At 35.1% G+C, this 19,753-nt stretch overlaps 1 protein-coding gene across 1 annotated transcript in view; it reads left to right on the plus strand.

Annotated features, from left to right (window-relative positions):
* LOC149791454 (transient receptor potential cation channel subfamily M member-like 2) overlaps positions 1-19,753 on the plus strand; it is a 117,073-nt gene that overhangs the window by 24,083 nt on the left and 73,237 nt on the right. The window contains exons 11-12 of the mRNA XM_089971361.1: positions 212-287; positions 18,256-18,368. Of these exons, the coding sequence (XP_089827487.1) occupies positions 212-287; positions 18,256-18,368 (189 nt within the window). The remainder of the gene's footprint in view (positions 1-211; positions 288-18,255; positions 18,369-19,753) is intronic.

The following is a 19,753-nucleotide window of genomic DNA, read 5'->3' on the forward strand; positions in this document are numbered from 1 at the left end:
AGCAATATTTCTTATAATTTCAAATAAGAAAATCAAGCTGAAGGATGTGAGGCGCTTGGTACACGATTTGGTGGGTGGCAGCTACCTCCAGCATTACATCCATCATCAACATGCGAATGAAGACCAAACGAAAGATGAAACTGTTAGCAAAGTCCAAAAAAAAGATGTGGCTGAAATCCAGAATAAAAATCCAGATATGAATGAATTTCAGAGGCAAGATGAAGAAATGAAACGAATTCAAGAGAAAAATAACGATGAAAATGAAGCACGAAAGAAAAAGAAAACCAGTGAGTACTTTCTTCCCCAAAAGCATATGTTAATAGCAAATGTGTTCATGCATCTCAAGCTGTCTTTTGCATGCAAGACACAAACACATTAAAGCACTACATTGCAGGGACATTTACATACAATCTTTGCCCATAATAATTAGGCTTATTGTCTTCCTGAAGCATGTGTATGAAAAACACGAAGGTGATATGTTATAGTTTTCTGCATCATGTGAAATTGATTAGGGGTATATCGCTTTGCTGCCGTTCATTTGTCGGTCATCAGTTCTATATAACCATGATTTTAATCATACGCATTCACAACTGATCACATCCCATAGTCCAACATGACAAACTATATATTTTTATGTCGATTAAACAAATCTACGGATTCTCTACTCTTGGGCAAATGCTTGTTTAATACTTGTAAAAGGTTAAGCAAGTGCATTTTGCATGCGTAATCTCCCTATACACATGTAGCAGCAGAGGGGGTGAACAGACCACATAATACGAGCAAAAGGGTATTTAGACAAAAAAAAATCCGTGCTCATATAGGGTGAACAGACCACATAATCCGAGCAAAAGGGTATTTAGACAAAATATATAGGTCATACCACGTCTACGTTTTGTTTGTCCCAAACAAGATTGTAGACGAACCCCCTCTGCTGATATCCAAATATTTTATCAAGACCTACACGATATATTGTTCTAGGATCGTGTAAATTTATTGTTATAAATCCATGCGGAGTAGTTTGCGCTCGTGAAAAGAAATTTCTAAATTTATTATGATCCATGTCACCACCACACCAAGTTTGATGAATATTTCGCAGCGTATAAGTGTCTACGCCATTAAACACAACTAAAATATTACAGTTGTCTCTGATCACTTTTGGTATTTGTGTGTATCGTTGAGTAACATAGATCACATCTGTATTTTTATGTCTGCCACGAGCAAATATCCTGGCTGGATTTGTTTGTTTATCTAGCATCACATCATCATACACAACTAAATTGTTAATAAATCCGTCTAAAACATCAACGCTCGGCGCTTCATCAATATCGGTTATAAGCTCTATAACATCATTATCTTCGTCCAGTAATCTTGCATTTTCGTTAAAGTCTTTTAATACTTCATAACACCTCTGATCATCAACGGATGGTGCTACCAAATATAATTTGTCCCATTTCAACCATCTCATTATCAGATTAAGTAATGACTGCGTCTTACCCAATCCAGATAGTCCTATGATAATCATTCTGATGAAATTTGGTAACGCAGGGTGGTGTTTAACTGGCTCTCGCTGCCGAGTTGCTGAGAAATCAATTATATCCATATATTTTATAACATGAATTTATATTGTTTACGCTGTAGATCTAAAACTCCAACTACTGGTTTAGCTACGGTTACAACAAAAAATAAAAAAGTAGCGTATGGTGGAAAATGTTCTGTATGCGGTAGAAAGAAAGTTTCGTTTTTACCTAATAAGCGCGGTGGTGTCAAAGTTTCCAGGTGCTCCATGGGCTAAATACCCAGGAGAAAAACATCTACCAGGATATAATTATTGCGGTCCTGGTACCAGACTTGATATCAGACTTGATAATCAGGATCAACCAAAACCAGGTGAGTATCCTATAAACGATATTAATCGAGCTTGTCACGCTCATGATGTAGCTTATAAGAGTGAAAATCTACAAGACAGGCATATTGCAGATGTGAAATTAATTCATGCGTTAAATTCTATAAAAAATAAATATATCAAAGAAAAATTAGCTTATTGGTTAGTAAGATCCGCGATGAAAGGTAAATTAGCGCTAGGGGTTGGTAATATATAATGGAATCAATTTATTATAGTCCAAGAGGATACTGGAGAGGCAGAGCAGCAATTAGTTAACTTGCTTATGCAGCAGCGGTCAAATACTCTATTGCTGAAGCGTGGTTATCCAGGCAAGCGATATGGCAAATTTACCTACCACCACCGAAACGAATTCAGTACGCGTATTTCGATGTTAGTGTTCCTAATGAAGTTCATCAAGCAGATATTTTATTTTTACCATATGATACTGTACGTAGAAAAACATACAAGTACGCGTTAACTGTTGTTGACATTGCAAGTAGGTCTAAAGAAGCAGAGCAGCTATCAACGAAAACATCATCTGAAGTATCTGATGCGTTTGAACGAATTTATCAACGAGGACCACCACGATGGCCACAATTATTACAGGTTGATCCTGGTAAGGAATTTCTTGGTCCAGTATCATCGTTGATGAAACAACATAATACCAAAATACGACGAGGGCATACTGCAATTCACCGTGATCAGGCAATTGTTGAGCGATTTAATCGAACACTTGCCGATCGGTTATTTGGATATCAATACGCGAAGGAATTTATTCAAGATAAAAGATCTCGCCAATGGGTTGCAAGATTACCAAGCGTAATAGCTGCATTAAATAATGAGATTACGCGAACAACCACCATGAAACCCATTAATGCAATTACAAAAAAAATTTACCAATACAGCGAAAAGATATTGAAAACAAAAAATACTGGGTGATGTTACAGTTAGATATTTATATGAACCGGGTGAACTTGAAGGTGGTAAGAAAAGAGCGACTGATCCTATTTGGAGTATTACCACACACAAAATATCCACCTTGACAAGATCCTCAGGTAGACCTGCAATGTATAGATTAGATTCGGCTGCTCCTCAACGTGGATTTACACGTGAACACTACAAATAATTCCCGAGGATACACAACTACCACCGCGATCACTTAACTAGCACCTCTACGCCGATTACACTCGAGACAGGTCAACATCACATTTTCTCGTGTATGACCGCGACTATTATCTTTTCTGTCTACGGTAAATTGTCTTGAATCATTATTCGAATACCTCCATAGCATTATACAATTACAACTTGCGCAATGATTATTCTGCTGCTGTTTTAACTCAATAATAAATTCAACATCAAGATCAAAGTCGCGTTTATTTTTTTATCAGATTGTTTGTATCCGATTAATTTTTTTCTTATTATATCATCATCGATGATGCTGCTGGTTTTATTAACGATTTCAGGAATTATAATTCTCCGTAACTGAGATATTTTTCTAACCCTTGATACCGCTAAATAAACTAAATTTGACCACTCGATGCGATCGTCTACAATCCAAACTCGTTTATCAGAAATAGTTAATCCCTGGGACGAGTGGATCGTCATAGCATATCCCAACACCCATGGAGATTTGTCAGCGCATAATGCATCTTCGACAACACTTATATCAACAGCGACAATATCATTTAATACGAGATTCTGATTCTCAGTCTGTCCTGGAATATCAACATTAATATTTTGTTTTCGTTCATCTGATGGTCTATAACATAACGGAACTGGCAATTCTGAGTATTTTTCTTTATGCAGCTGAAATAACTGCTGTTGTAAAGTGTCTCTGATTATTTTTCTGCTTGCTACTATCAAATCGTCGGGTCTCCATAAATTCAAAAAATCGTTCATTGAGGTCTCTGAGATCACTCCGCGTATTATTTCACACTGAATATTTTTTTTATTGTAATCTGATTAATTTTTTAAACTCCTTTAAATTTGCATCAAGAACTCTATGATCATGATCTATTTCTTCGTAATAATCAACGAATTTTTTTAACCAATCATGTGGAGATGGTCCAACAAAAGGCGGCGGCTGACCATGATCGCCACACATTATTATAGCGGTATTTTTCGTCAACAACCAATCAAGAAACGTTTTTAATGTATTCAATGACACCGTACATATCTCGTCTCAAATAATTATTTTAGGTATATATTTTTCTCCTATTCGTTCAGGAGTCCATGTATCTCCGCGCCACCGAAAGAAACTATGATACGTGCGCGATTGTACTTGCCGTTGTTTCATCTCTCGTGCAAGTCTGTGTGTGGGTGTCAGCACGATCATCTCTGAATTTCTAAAAACATTAATTGCTCGAGTCGTCTTGCTGCATCCACCAGGTCCATTGAGATATACCGTTTTATATATAGTTATTGGATCACTCACCGGCGGCGCTTTCGACATTTCTGATATTTTATTACCCTTACGATACAAATTTCTCATCGGAACGTCTGCTGATTCTGTATAATTGTGTAGTATTTCTTTTTTTATTCTCCACGAACTCCATCGTTCATCACTACTTATAAATTCCATAACAGACTCTAAATATTTACTCGAAATATAAAACGAATCTGTTGCGACTCTGACTGCGGTCTCAGGAAATCTATTAATCATCGAAATTAAATTTATAGAAACATAAGACAACATAGAAGATATTAGATGAGTATACTGTGGGGAGACATCATTTATGTAACTAACGATCATACCCAATTTTGTTCCGTCGGATAAATAAACACTTTCTTGAATTACAAATATATCTCTCGCTGTTGTATCAGCGATTATAAAATCGTATTCGGCATCATCTAAAATTAATCGTGAGTAATGTCTTTTATGATCATATGCACCACCCTGGGTAAATTTACCTATAATTCTTCTACCGAGATCTTTTGCGGTTTTTTCCTTATTTTTAAGTTTAGTCTCGAGAATTTTAGGAGCTTCTTTGATAACATCGTCGCCGGAAACACCAGGACATTTTTCCTTAAATTCCTTAATAACTTCATCGAGACTGATAGAATCTGGCATGGGCAACCAAACTTCGGTCTGTGCATGATATGATATAATTACCTCACTAACCACCAACGATGTCAGTATCGCACAATCTAGCATATATCGTAATGAAACTATAGACGCCCAACGTTTTTCACAAAAATGTATACCGAACCAAACATAACAAATCTTGTGAAGATTTTCGTTAAACTCGAATGATTCAACACAAGCGAATCCAGTCAGATCGAAATCAGGTAATGGTCCATTAATTGCCACTCGCGTCATCTTGTTTGTGGGGTGACCAAATCGTTTAAAGTACACAGAACAATCTCCGTATCCTAGAAAACTTCCCGGATAACATGCAACCATATCAACCGAAATAACATCATTGTAATTATACTTGGTATTCCACAATCCGCAATGTCCGTATTCGACGCAACTTGCGCGTACATCCTCGAGTAAATCAAATCGTGTTGGTTTCCATGAATTTTTTTTCTCTAGCGAAATGAGCCGCAACAGATGGAACGGTAAAACAATTAGTTAGTAACTTGTCAGTATCTTCCGTGGAGTGCTTGCACTCTAAAAACTTCTTCGCGAGATTTTTCATCTCGTTGTGGAGAGATTCTGTTCGAGATATTTCACCGCTTGGTCTAACAAACTGATCAAATCCACCTTCCTCATTACTTTTAAATAACCATACCGATACAGGATCGTTTTTACTTATTTCGTTAATAAAATCAAACATGCTTCCCCCATAATTATCCGGGGGGAGGGGTAAAATCTAACAGTTCGATCACGTGGAAATACGGTTACTGCGCTGGTCCATGCGTGCGCATTATGATCAATAACATTTATTGGAGGTCCATTCGATTTATATTTTGATTCGTACAATACTTCCCCAGTTATCGTTGATACTTTGATTGGAAATTTTAATATTTTTCCTAATTCAGCAACATTTTTTATTGTAGCACCGGTATCCTTAACTGAATCGGCCCACGAGTTTATTTTTTCACGTCTTAAACCAGTTAATCCGTTTCCACGCATGGCGTTTGTAAAATGTTCTATTACTCGTTCGGCTACACAATTTATTTTTGAAAATTTCATGGGTGTCAGTTTATCAACGCTGGGTTTTTTATTTATCTCATAGATTCCATAAATAACTGCTGTTACAGGGTACGCTCGCTCATAATATGGTTTGTCAATACCAGTCAATAGACCCGGTCTGGAATTTTTACTTAATATGGGAATTTTATTATTACCAAGGACAGGATCATATTTGTCACGGATAATCCAACTATCAGTTTCTGTTAGTACAATAAATTTTACTCTGAAGAAATATTTTTGATTACCCTCGTACTCAGCGATGTAGTTAATGATAGTTGCCGCTCGTTTGTCATTCATTGTAGCGTCCTTGACAGTATTGCGAATAATCTTGAACGTTGACCATACATGAGATTCACCATCCGTGTAAAATTCTTTCTTGGCATCATGCATTTTCGAGATCAAACTTTTATTTTTCCGATCAACCAAATCTCGTACTGGTAAGTCAGGAGATAATCTGTCGAGAATAAATTTATATTTAGAAGGCCTAGTTTGGGATAATTTCTCGAATTCGTTCATGTAATTAAAACAAACATTTAAATCAAAAATATTATATATACAATGTCTCCATGTAAATGGTTGATGATCGATTCAGTAAGTCGATGCAACAAATCCTGCAGAAAGGAATTTTGTTGAATGCACTTACAAGGTATACGGCGAGGAAGTCTAGGACCAATACCGTGTCTGCGATGTGGTGTTGGAGTGCGAGGAAAAACGTAATTACGTGGAAAGAGCGGTGGAAAACGGTTCAGAGAACTTATGACAAAAAAAATAATAGTAGTGAAACCGCTATAAAATCCGTGGAGGATTATATATCAAGATTTCAGACAAACAATGATTTAAACAATAATAGTATTGTATAATGGAGCAAAATAAATCTGTTCCACATCTTGTCATCAAGAATTACGAATCAGATCGTAATGGTGTGATCAGAAATTGTCGATTAAAAAGACCGGTTGGTTTTGTTACTAATACTGGTTAGCTAATGTTTCCTGCTGGGAAGAAACCTTATCTCTGTCATCGTTTCATTTACGAGTGTCACAAGGAGTTGATTAAAGATGGTCTTGTGCTCGATCATATTGACGGGGATCCTCAAAATAATAGTTTATCCAACCTTCGAGTTGTTACACAAAGCGAGAACTCTGCACGTGGTAATACTGGAAGATGTAAAACAATCGGAAAGAGGGCTGTAAATTCTACAAACATAGAAACCGGTGAAGAAATAATATTTCGTTCGATATGTGCTGCTGCGAAATAATTTGACATTCACTCGTATTCGGTACAAAAAGTTGCAGAAAATATATATAAGCTGCTTTCTCAAAAAATATAAACAAAAAATCACCTTCCGATATCAATAATTATCATCACTACCTCGAATTATATTTATTAACTATTTTTTTTAATTATTTATTATTTTGGGTCACAGTATCCCCATGTACTACTTATTTTTTGACCATACGAAAGGGAGATTACTTCTGTATTCGTAGATTTCTTATGGTCGTAATTAGTCGGTTTAACCATTTACCTCGTAATTAATTACTCGTGGAAGTATATTTATGGTTTTTAAATATATAAACGTATTTCCCATCATACAACATAGCGGAGTTATTTTTAGATCTGTTACGAGAAATTGAGGTAATTTTACAATCTGTTTGGACCGCTGTTATTGATCCGCAAGGTAGTTGTATATAGGCAGAACATGCTGCATTTACAATCTGCTTAGAAACCGTTGTTATGGTACAAATCGATCTGTAGGTGGAACATGCTGTATTCATACCGCTTAGGACCGCTGTTATTGATTCGCAGGTTTGTATTTGCAGTCTGTTTAGGAACCGCTGTTTATATATTTATAGATATATTCAGAAACCGTTGTTTTAATACAGATATATTCAGAAACCGTTGTTTTAATGTAGAAACAGGTATTTAAATGTAGAAACTATTATTATTCAGAAACCGTTGTTTTAATGTAAGTATATGTACCGTAGCTATATATTAATTTCTAAAACATATACTGCTAACTGATTCGATAGGTCAATCGGTATCGTATTGGACTGTGACGCTCGCGGTCCAGGATCGAATCCCCATGGCTGACAACTGTCGGTGGTTAGGCATAATTGCGATTTTTATAATAATTGGGTCACCGCCAGCCCCGCTTCGCTCAACAGAACCTCTCCAACCACATATCAACTGGTGGTTGATACATGTTTTGTAATGAACCATGAAAATATCAAAAACATTATTTCTGCTATTAAAAAGCTAGAAGAAAACGGAATTAATATATCTGATGAACTAAATCTGAAAAAATAATATCTGATTTTGAAACATTAGAAGAACTATAAAAATGAAAATAAGTATGTTCCATCATCTCAATATAAGTTCATAAAGAGGATTCAGGCAGCTATGTTTCAGTCACTGGCTATGGTGAACGATGATCAAGTAAATGAATTTATTCCTCTTTCTGTCGCAGTAGAAAAGGTCAGATCGGGATTATCCAGCGAGTACGAAACGAAAAACCAATCAGTACCCGCGTAAGATACTTAAGAAAAATGTTGTCAGCAGGTAACCTCGAGTGGCACAAAATAATTCTGGTGAAAATGAAAATGAAAGTTTCGGTAAACGGGTTAATCTTTGATCAGAAATATTATTCTGAGATTATATTTATTCTGAAATATTATATATTTATTCTTAAATATTATATATTTTTCTGAAATATTATATATTTTTTCTGAAATATATATATTTACTGTGAAATATTATATATTTATTCTGAGATTATATTTATTTTGAAATATTTTATTTTTTCTGAAATATATATTTTTCTGAAATATTATATATTTATTCTGAAATATTTGATTTTTTTCTTAAATTATATATTTATTCTGAAACATTTTATTTTTTCTGAAATATTTTATTTTTTCTGAAATTGATGTGCTAGTTGGTACTCAGAATTTTCTAAAAAAATGAGGATTTTTGACGATTTATCGATAAATCAATTAGAGAACCGCTCGAGGTTTGACCTGACAAAAAACTGTAATTTGACAAATTTTCCTTGACAAATCGACTAAAATAGCTGAAAAAATAACAAATTTGACAAAATGTTGAAATATTTCTGATAAAATAAATATTTCTGATAAAATAAAATAAAATAGAATAAACTATTTCTGATAAAATAAAATAAAATAAATATTTCTGATAAAATAAAATAAAATAAAATATTTCTGATAAAATAAAATAAAATAAAATAAATATTTCTGATAAAATAAAATAAAATAAAATATTAAAATCAAAGATATATGATAAAATATTTCTGATCAAAGATCCAATCACCCCATCAGAATTACAAAACTGATTGATTTGTATCATTTTGAGTATGAATCACCCCATCAGAATCACAAAACTGATTGATTTGTATAATTTTGAGTATCAATCACCATATCAATAATACAAAATATTTTTATCTATTTATTTGTTTATTTAGAAATATTATTTTTTTTAAGTTGATCGAGTTTAATACAGGAGTGTACATAATTTAGAATCTGTTCTCTGTTTCAAATGATCGCGACAATATGTTCTCGACGGAGCTCATCTAACAGTTCTTGTGTTAATAAGAAATCCTCGTTTCCGTATTCATCAATAACTAAATTAATGTTAAATTGCTCTGTGTTTGGAGGTTGTGAAAGCACTGTTCTGATGGCGTTTTCAAGTACTTCTTTGTCATGTATAAAAACCCTCACGTGTTGGTACATTAAATAATATTTACTGGATTAATTAAAATTTCACATACAGATTTATTACAAGCTCTTCTCCACGTATGTCAATTAAGCGATTAAGGTGGTCTGTGAACTTAAAATTTATTCGTGTTAACTTATTATTGTGACACCGCAGATACACAGGATTAGTTGGTTCTTGCACGATTAAACTTCCAGGGGATACTTGTGGTGTAAATGTATATAAAATATATCCCTGTTGAGCCTGATTTGATTTTCCGAGATCTATTTGATAGCTGCCACCGACAACGTCACAAACCAGATTGACCACGATCGTGCTGGTTATATTAACGATTCCCGGAGATACATGCCTGCCGCCGCCATGTGGATCATTATTATGTCTGAGAACAAGCGGAGGTGGTGCTAGTTTTCTCCATGCATCGAGTATTTTAGGATAAAACTCATTAATGATGTCATTGACAGATTTTCTTAATCTGTCTGGATTATAATCAGGAAACTTAAACGTTGTAATATCACCTTCGGGTATTTTGTATTTGGTTGCGAAAAACCTTCTATAATCGCCCGATGATTCAAAAACCAGGTTTATGATTCTATTATGAAAATATTCAATAGTATCAGCTATATGATTTAAAATTTCTACTCGTTTAATAATTTCTTCACGCGTAGATGTCAAATCTGACAAATGTTCATTAAAAAGAATACGTAAATTAACCAGTTGTTCTTCGTGATCTGAATTTATGATACTAATGACATTATTGATATTTATATCGTAAAATGAATTATACAGGTTATTACCACCATCAGCGTTGTGTAAGAGCCAGTAGTACTCACCAGTTCGCTCGACACGAAATTGATCCCGTTTATCCCATACTCGTTTTTCTATGTTCCACTAAAAACTTGTATAATTCATTTTATAATTAGGATGAAAACATTTTGTCGAAGTAAAATCAACCCGAGTTGGTTCTGGTGGTACTTCATACACTGGGGGAACATCCGGCCAACCTGGTACTGATCTTATCGTGGATTGATAAATATTAACGGCATAATCAGGAGAATGTATCTCAACCGTCGAGGACAGCGTCGGTTCATGAACGTTAATCGATATTTTTGCTTCTTTTCCGGTTATTGATTTTATTCTACGTTGAAATTCCTCATTGATCTCTTCAATTTCATAACTACCAGTGGGTATTCCAACATGTATCCAGTCAGGAGTACCATCTGGTTTGTTCGCGTCAGCAAATACAAGCGAATTATTTGCTGGTGTACCATTAAATCATTTTGATCTGATATTTGGCCAGCTGTAATATACCCGTAATTGAGCCAGTGCTATTTCCTTTACTGGAATTGCAGTCGGGAAGTTAATACTAAATTCAGGATTAGTTTAACTTACCGAGATCATCGTTATCTTTGGTGGAGATGTATTAGTCACGATCTGCTGGAGCAATTCGGTCATTATTAGTACTTGTATCTTTAATACCGATACCATCATGCTATATTTTAGTCATCATTGAAAACTCGAAATCAGATATAATTCCATCACTGAGACTTGCTGATAACAACGAAGACAATTTCGAGTATGCTACCGTCGTTGTGTGTAATTTTATTATGTAACCGGATAATTTTTCATTCGTGCAGGTACATATTTTTTTAGTGATGATATTAAGCACACCTGCAATCGTTGTTGCTGCTGAAATACAAATAGTTACAGCTACTGGTGCCATCATTGTCACCGCTGATAATATCACACCTGTTCCAGCAACAACAGCGGATACTGAATAAACAATCACATCAAGGATAACTAATCGTCGTCGATACTTCTTTACTTTTACTGTATATTGTTCAACTCGATCTTTTAATGCTGCCTGCCATTCACGCGCTTGATTGTACCTGTATTGTGCACCATCCATATATTTTTATGTAGTAAATAATTAGGTGTTTTAGCTACAAATTCCAAACACCACCAGTAAGATGTTGCAGTTACTTTCTTATCAGCTGCTTCCAGAATAAAAATGTCTTCACTTCCGCTATTTAATATAACAGATACAACCCCGGAAAACTTACAGATGAATGACGCCATGGATACGTTGTAAATATTTCAAATTTTGCAGCACTAAACACAAACAACATGTTGCGGTACATCTGATAGTTTTATTTTGCTGCGACCATGTTGCGAATCCAGATGACACCGTGTATACGATATTTGTAATATGCCCGGGCGTTATTCCGGCTGGAATTTTAATCAAACTGGTTATGTTAACGATATCAGGAATCCCCGTTACGATATCCTGCTGTGTCTGTTTGATCGTGTCAATGTTGGTCTTGATATTAGAATGTTTCATGTCGATGACGGGAGGAGTTCCAAAGAACTTATCCGTGGCATCATCGGTTTTTTGAAAGTTTCTTCGAAGTCTTGCAAAAGCGCCTACGTGAACGTCATACTCGGCCCGCAACGTGCATAATTTACCATCTACGGTGTTATAGTTGACGTCAACGTATATTTTTGTTGCTGCGTCTTTGTCGGATGTTGGATCTCTTAAAACTACTATCTTATTTCCGTTCATGCTGAGTTCACCCGTCATTATGTCGCCGGTGTTTTTCACGCGAGTAGCAACATTTTTTGCAGTTTCATCTCTGATGGTTGTAAACGATATACTTGAATCCCTGATTTTGCCGCTGTCAGTAAACACAAGAATATTATCCGTAACTGCACCGAGTACTCGTCGAATTATATCATTCCATCTGATGTTGCTCGTTTTTAGTTTACCATATCGATCCTGAAAAATAACAACCTCATCTGGGTTAACTCCAGCCAAGTTCATGATATCAGCGAGTTCATCTTTAGTTGCGTACTTCGACAGATCAACGTCGGATTTTTTTTTTCTTACTGGTAGATGAAGATCTTCCGTAAATATCAACCATTATATAAGATCTAAGATCCAAGATTTGTTTAAAACGAATCGGTTGCTTGTATAATCATGCACGACGTTATGTGGCGGTTTGGATGATTTTGATACAGCGTTAAGTACATTAAATAATTCACGGCCACATATTGGCGGATCTGTCATTGTTTGTGTTGGTAGCGTTGAATACCAAATTTGCGCGTGAAGTGGTGTGACATACTTGATAAATTCAACAGGTGGAGCTATCCCGTACGAATCAGTATAAACGATTCCACGTGGATCAGCCGCGTATGATACCCAATGAGTACCGGGTCCTGAATTCGAGTCGAGATTAATAATACCTGTTTCGAGTTTGTTTGGTCGGTCGGCAATTGATCTCGCATAAAAACACCTCTAAAGGCTTTTATTTTTAATTTTTTAGCAACATCAGACCTCTTCCCCAGCGAGATCCCGGTAATCTTAGACCTCGTCCCTTTTTTGTATCCTTTTCCTGTTGCTGTCTTAAGAGCCATTCCAGCAGCTGTTCCAACAGCACCTAACGCGGCTGCTTTTGCTACGGCTGGGGCAGCAGCAGCTATTAAAGCTGGAATATCCGCAAGAAGTGGAAATATACCACCCGTTTTAACCATGTCCTTGATGGCGCTCGGAGAAAGATGGAATTGAACTCTGGTTTTTGATTCTAGGGCTTCATTGAAATGTTTAATCTGATTATTTGTCAACGATAATTTGTTTGGACCACCACCAGTCTGATCTCGTTTTAGTGATATTTTAGTCCCGCTGGTTGGCGTTTTTTGATTGAAGCTTTTTGACCTGACCGGGGGTCAGAGCAACATTAACATGACTATACGACATTTTTATATAAATAATATTTTTCTAAATAACATGACTAAATATTTTCCACTGGTGCATCAACGACTCTCATTCGACCATTACCACCTTCAAGTAACATCGCTTTATCGCTGAGTATGACCGCGATTGCTCTATAATCAAAACCACCTGTATTTAATGCTGCTTTAAGATGTATATCAACAACAGATTGTTTTGATAGATCAAGATGCTCCGGCGAAAAATGATAAATCGGATATAAAGTTCTGAAATCATGTTGTGATATTTGCAACCCAGTATCAACATTTTGATCACGTCCCATGAATGACATTAAACGATGATATACACGTCCTATACTATTTTGTTCATAATTTACTTGTATATTCTCTGTTGGTTCTTGTTGTCCGTTGATCCGTAAAGAAATATCTGTAATACCTAGTTTATCAAATATCATATGAGAGCGAGTTTGATCACCTGATCGATCACAGATCTGAAAAGCCATAAAAATATGCCGTGGTGCAGAAACACCCTGTTGTGATGCTATATGCCATGTAAACTGACCGTTAACGTCAGTTTGTATACTATCCGTGCTTGTTGTTAACCATGACAACAAGGATTTACCACCAGTGTCCATGAAATAAATCAACTTTTGTTCTTCTGCGATCGTTGGAGTCATTACCGTTATCCACAATGAAAGTTTCTATAATACTACTTTACCAGCATCACCAATGGGTCTCCACAGAGCATCGTTATCATCACTCTTTCTTACAGAACAACCGTGTGTCTAGTTCCAAAAATAACTTTTCTAACATTTCTACAGAATCCAAAAATATGCGATAGTGGAATTGTACATGAAAATCTTCTATTGGCTCCTAGCAACATATTTCTACGCGCTGCATATCCCAAGTCGAAATTTTCATTAGAACCATGAACCACCTGCGCCACATCAGCATCCGCGTTATTGTCAAAATTTCTTGGTCGTCTTATATCATACGGATTGCTTTCAGGGTGACCAGAATTATCTTTCACAGACATCATTGTGGGACCTGCTGATCTTGTAAAATCATCAGAATATCTTGCTAGACCAATTATTGTTGTAGCAATGTCGACATCATTCTGAATTGATTCAATATTTTTTCCATCGATCATATATGTGGCGCTATTAAATAATGCCATGATTCCGCTGTTGACAAAACCTACTTTCACTGCATCTCCGTAATTAGTATTATCCGTTTTTACAATTGTACCTTCTACCTCAAGAAAAGCCTCAGCGGTTAAAAAGTATCTACTTGTGTCATGAACTTGTAGTTCAATTCTTCCTACACGTTGATCTGGTGTTCGTGCTTCATAAGAATAAAACTGATAATCACGCACAGATTCATCTTTACGCACAGGTGCTTCCATGTCAAATGCTGTGTCTGATATACGCTTGAACATTTATTATAATTATTTTCGTCTAACACGAAGATTACCGGATTTGGAGACTCCACTTCCTGATATCATGCTTGAAATATTATTCCCTGATTCACCGAGTCATTGATCTGCTAACGCCGCTAGTTTTTGATTTGCAGCCTGATTTATTATTTTACTGACATCTGCGGGCATAATTTCAGTACTTGGTAATTTTACCGGTTGTGATCTTCGTCGCAATAATCGTGCTAGTCTTTCTTTGATTGCCGAGAAAGCCCTACCAGCAACATTAACAATTGCACCTGGAGCTTTTTCACGAACAACATCAATAGCCTTCATCGATAATTGTTTTGCAACAGGCGCTACTTTTGGGGCTAACCGTCTAAACAACCCCTGAACAACATCACCAAGTCCATCTCCCTAAATTGCTCTATAGGTTGGTAATCGCGAGTTTACCGCTCTGACCGATACGGATTTACGATGATTATTGTTCTATCATCTTATTTTATTTACTATTTATCTAACAACTAGTCATCAACAAGATCATTGATAAGTTCTCGGTAAACGCCGGTATCCATGATACCACCTTGAAATAATCGCCGACAAATATCAGCTGCTTCATTAATTATTTCTGGTGAATTATTTCCAGCTCATTTTCCTCCTATGAGAACTTCTAACCGTGATACGTCATTAATTATATTATCAGGACATAAACCAGAACCTTTTTTAGGTTCATCTTGAGGTGTTTGAAATACTGGTGGTTGCATTACCGGAGAAAATGATTCAGTGATGACCGGGGGGGGGTGTGTCGGGTGAGTCACTTCGAAATTCACGTAGTGAATCTACCGGTGTAAATGTCATTACCGGCGCAGAAATTTGTTTACGTTGTAAAGGTGGAGGAAGTTGATACTGGGAAAGTTGTTCTTGTTCTAGTTCTTCCAGTCTCTCTCTATAAAGTGTTTTTTCTTCTTCATCAAGAGTTTTGTATTCTATATTCTAAATCATCATCTCTAGCTTGTCTTCTGTTTCTTTATACGCGATATATCCATTTAATAAGATTATCATCACTTAATGTTTCATGACGGTGTTTTAAAATACCAGATTTATTAAATATACTAATTAATATTTTTCAGGTAATTTTTCTTTTTTAGTATTTCTAATATCTTCGACAAACCCTTCCTTAAATCTTGCAATCAATTCTACGTTTTCTTTTATTGGTTTGGGTTTAGGAGCAAGTTCTTTTCTCACGTCGGCGACTTCAGTACGATGTTTTCCAATACCTTCAAGTATTTCTTCACCAACAGGAGGTTGAGCCGCAGCTGTATCGGTTGGAAGATCTCGTAAAATCTTCTTTGTCTGTTTAGTTCTTTTTGCTATTTTTTCAGCTTGTTCTGCTGTTTGTTTTGATACTGGAAGAACATCTTCTTTGATGACTGTTGTAACTTTTTCAGTAGCTGCAGTGACGGGTTTAAAAAGTTTTTTAGTGTCTTCTTCGTACGCAACGTGTGCTTCTTGCTGCGCTTGCAAATTGTCTCTAAATGAATCTCGCACGGGGAGAAATTTTGTAATTGCTTCTAGTCTTTCTCGTGCTATTCTTGCAGTATGAGATTCTGGATGTACCATTATTTTGATATAACAATTTTTAAATTAATATAGCAGCAGAGGAGGTTCGTCTACAATCTTGTTTGGGACAAACACAAAATAGACGTGGTATGACCTATATATATGAGCACGGATTTTGTTTTGTCTAAATACCCTTTTGCTCGGATTACGTGGTCTGTTCACCCTTTATGAGCACGGATTTTTTTTGTCTAAATACCCTTTTGCTCGGATTATGTGGTCTGTTCACCCCCTCTGCTGCTCATGTATATGATCATTTGTGCCCTCCCACCGTCCTGAATGTTTGATTCAACCCCTTTTCATATCTTCATTTTACAAATAATACAACACCTGCCAGTGGCCACTGGAAACTATCCTACTTACACAAATTGTATTACCACCTGGCCAAACGGCCAAATTACTTGCCAATCAATACACATAAAACAACATAAAGCCTTTATGATTATTTACCAGTATGTTAAACAAGTTAGTTGTTTTGTGTTCACGGTTTACTGATTGATTATAATCCAGAAATTAAACAGCATTAACTGATGGCGCTTCAACAACATTGGTGTCGGATTCCAGTATTAAGTAATGAAAACTTAATGAGTAGTGATTCTTTTTATTTGAAATTCATTATAAAATGGATAATTTCCACTTGCGCTAATAAAGGACATATATTTTCATATTCAAACGACATGTTTTCTAGTGATATTCCAATATAACCTTCCAAGTTAATCCATATGATTTCGATTATGTTGAATTAATTTAGTACCAAATAGCTTAATTCTCAAAGTTATAAAATGAAACTTTAAAAGTGCTATCAAACTCAATTGAATAGCTTGTTCCAATGAATTACACGCGCTGAATATGCTAGTGTACAATTAACCTTGAACAAGCTAGATTTATCACAATGGCGTTGTCGAAATCTCCTTTGAATAAATTCACAATAATTCCAAAATGTTGATTTATTCAAGCAAATAATTGATTCCAGCAAATGACTGCTCTCAAATTATTTCTAAACTAAACAATAAATGCATCTGTAGACTTATTGTAAAACATTAAGAATACTTGAAAATCTAAAAAATGTGATGTATGTATTTGTGCACTTTTTATACCCGTAACGTGGGTGCACGTTGCAACGATCACCTACTTGATCTATTTTAATACTGCCATCTGTTGCATATATAATATAAATATAAATGATGCATTAATGGGGTACGAACTAAAATCTTGCAAAAACAAAAGATATTTTTAATTTTCAACCGTAAAATAGTTAGCGAGTGTAAGACACTGGTTCAGTATAAGGAGAATTCCTTACAGCTGAAAATGCTAATTTGTTACTGATATAAAATATGTACGCATTATAATTGTTAACGATGTTACATATCTGGAGAAACACAGACAATAATTTCATATTTGTCATCTTTTTAAAAACGACAATCTCATAGCATTTATTCTTTAACCATATAATCAGCCCAAAAAGTAATACATTCTTAAGCCAGTGTTCGATCTTGAGATTATGTTTCAAAATCACAAATAACATTACATGCTAAAGCTTATTCCTGATTAGCTGATAGCAAAAGCACCATTCGGACTTAAGTTTATAAGTTTATGTTCCTTTGACAAGGACATAAAGCATGCATAACCAGTGTAATTTCGTTTTTTTTTTAATTAAAATTGAATTGTAGCGTTTGAGGACCATTTAAAAGTCAATCTTGCATTTTAAAATTATAATCTATTCATACAATTTGATATGAATATTTCTTTTGAAAGGTGAAGATGTGATGACGAAACATGGGTTTGAGAACCCCTCTCTGGATCTTTTCATTTGGTCAATTCTAAACAACCAACAAGACAAAGCAAAATTGTTCTGGCAGCTTGGGAAGGTAATTATGTTATGTTTGTTTGCTGTCTCTCTGTAGACACAGTTAATGAGTGAAGATATCATTCCCCAGTGTATCATATATATATATATATATATATATATATATATATATATATATATATATATATATATATATATATATATATATATATATATATATATATATATATATATATATATATATATATATATATATATATATATATATATATGTGTGTGTGTGTGTGTGTGTGTGTGTGTGTGTATGTATGTATTTGTTCATCCCTGACAAGGCTTGTTATCGCGTCTTGTTCCACAAAACCTAGACGATCATGATTAAATCTTTTAGGCTATATAATTGTGTGGTCATTGCAAATGCAGAGTATGGCTTCATTGCTTTCTGGTCAGTATTTTGGGATATTTCATCACGATTTGTCAAATATATTATGCAGGGAATTCAGATCTACATCACTTTTCCTTTTACATTAGTTGAAATATTTTACTGAAAGTTTGCTCACTACATATCGCGGCAAATGACCTAGAAGTTAGTACGTGTATATTTAACATTACCTTCCCTTCGATCGCATGATGGTCTGTAAATTTAAATATATGAACTAATTTATGTTGGTAAAAATGGAGACTTAGTGTTAAATTTCCATTGACCCCATAGCAGATCCTAATGTAAGGATATTTCACCATTAAATTTCGTAGACTCCACGAAGGCCCGACTAACTTAATGTTAAATTCCCATTCTTTCCATCGCTAATGTTTTATTGCCATATATCTAATACTTACCCACCTTGCGTAATCGTTAGTTGACTGCACACAACATCACTATAGTTCTCCTATAATGCTGTACAATTGTAGTTGTCACAATGATATCATTGTTGATAATGCGTAAAATATCTAATAGTGGGTTTATATGGCACATATGGGTTGCATTAATGCAGTTGTTATTTGTCTTTATCGCATTAATAATATAGCTGTCATTGCTGTGGGGCTCAATGAGCTTATGTATAGTTTATCGGTTTTTCTTGCGTCGTTAGCCTCTTTTCAACAATTGATCTTTACAGCTCTACAAAAAACAGTTTCAATTGATTTGATGATGCATTTCAATTGGTCACAATAAATGCTGAATAGCCATGCAATTTGGCTGCGTTGACAAATACACAACAACATTTAAACGACCACTTTTTCAGAACTTTTGAGCATAATCTGATCAAATGTAACACGAAGCCCTTTATGTTTAAAATAAATGATACTGATATGTAAGTAAATAGAGCTAGCAACGTCAAACAAGACATACTGTAATGGATTCATTATAACAATATAAACGAATATTGACTAAATTTGATGGAAATCACCAAGAAAGGGAAAGGTTTGTACATTGTATTAAAAGGTTTCAGA

Source organism: Sinohyriopsis cumingii, chromosome 9, assembly GCF_028554795.1.
Source record: "Sinohyriopsis cumingii isolate HCF-2022 chromosome 9, ASM2855479v2, whole genome shotgun sequence".
Classification (NCBI taxonomy): Eukaryota; Metazoa; Mollusca; class Bivalvia; order Unionida; family Unionidae; genus Sinohyriopsis; species Sinohyriopsis cumingii.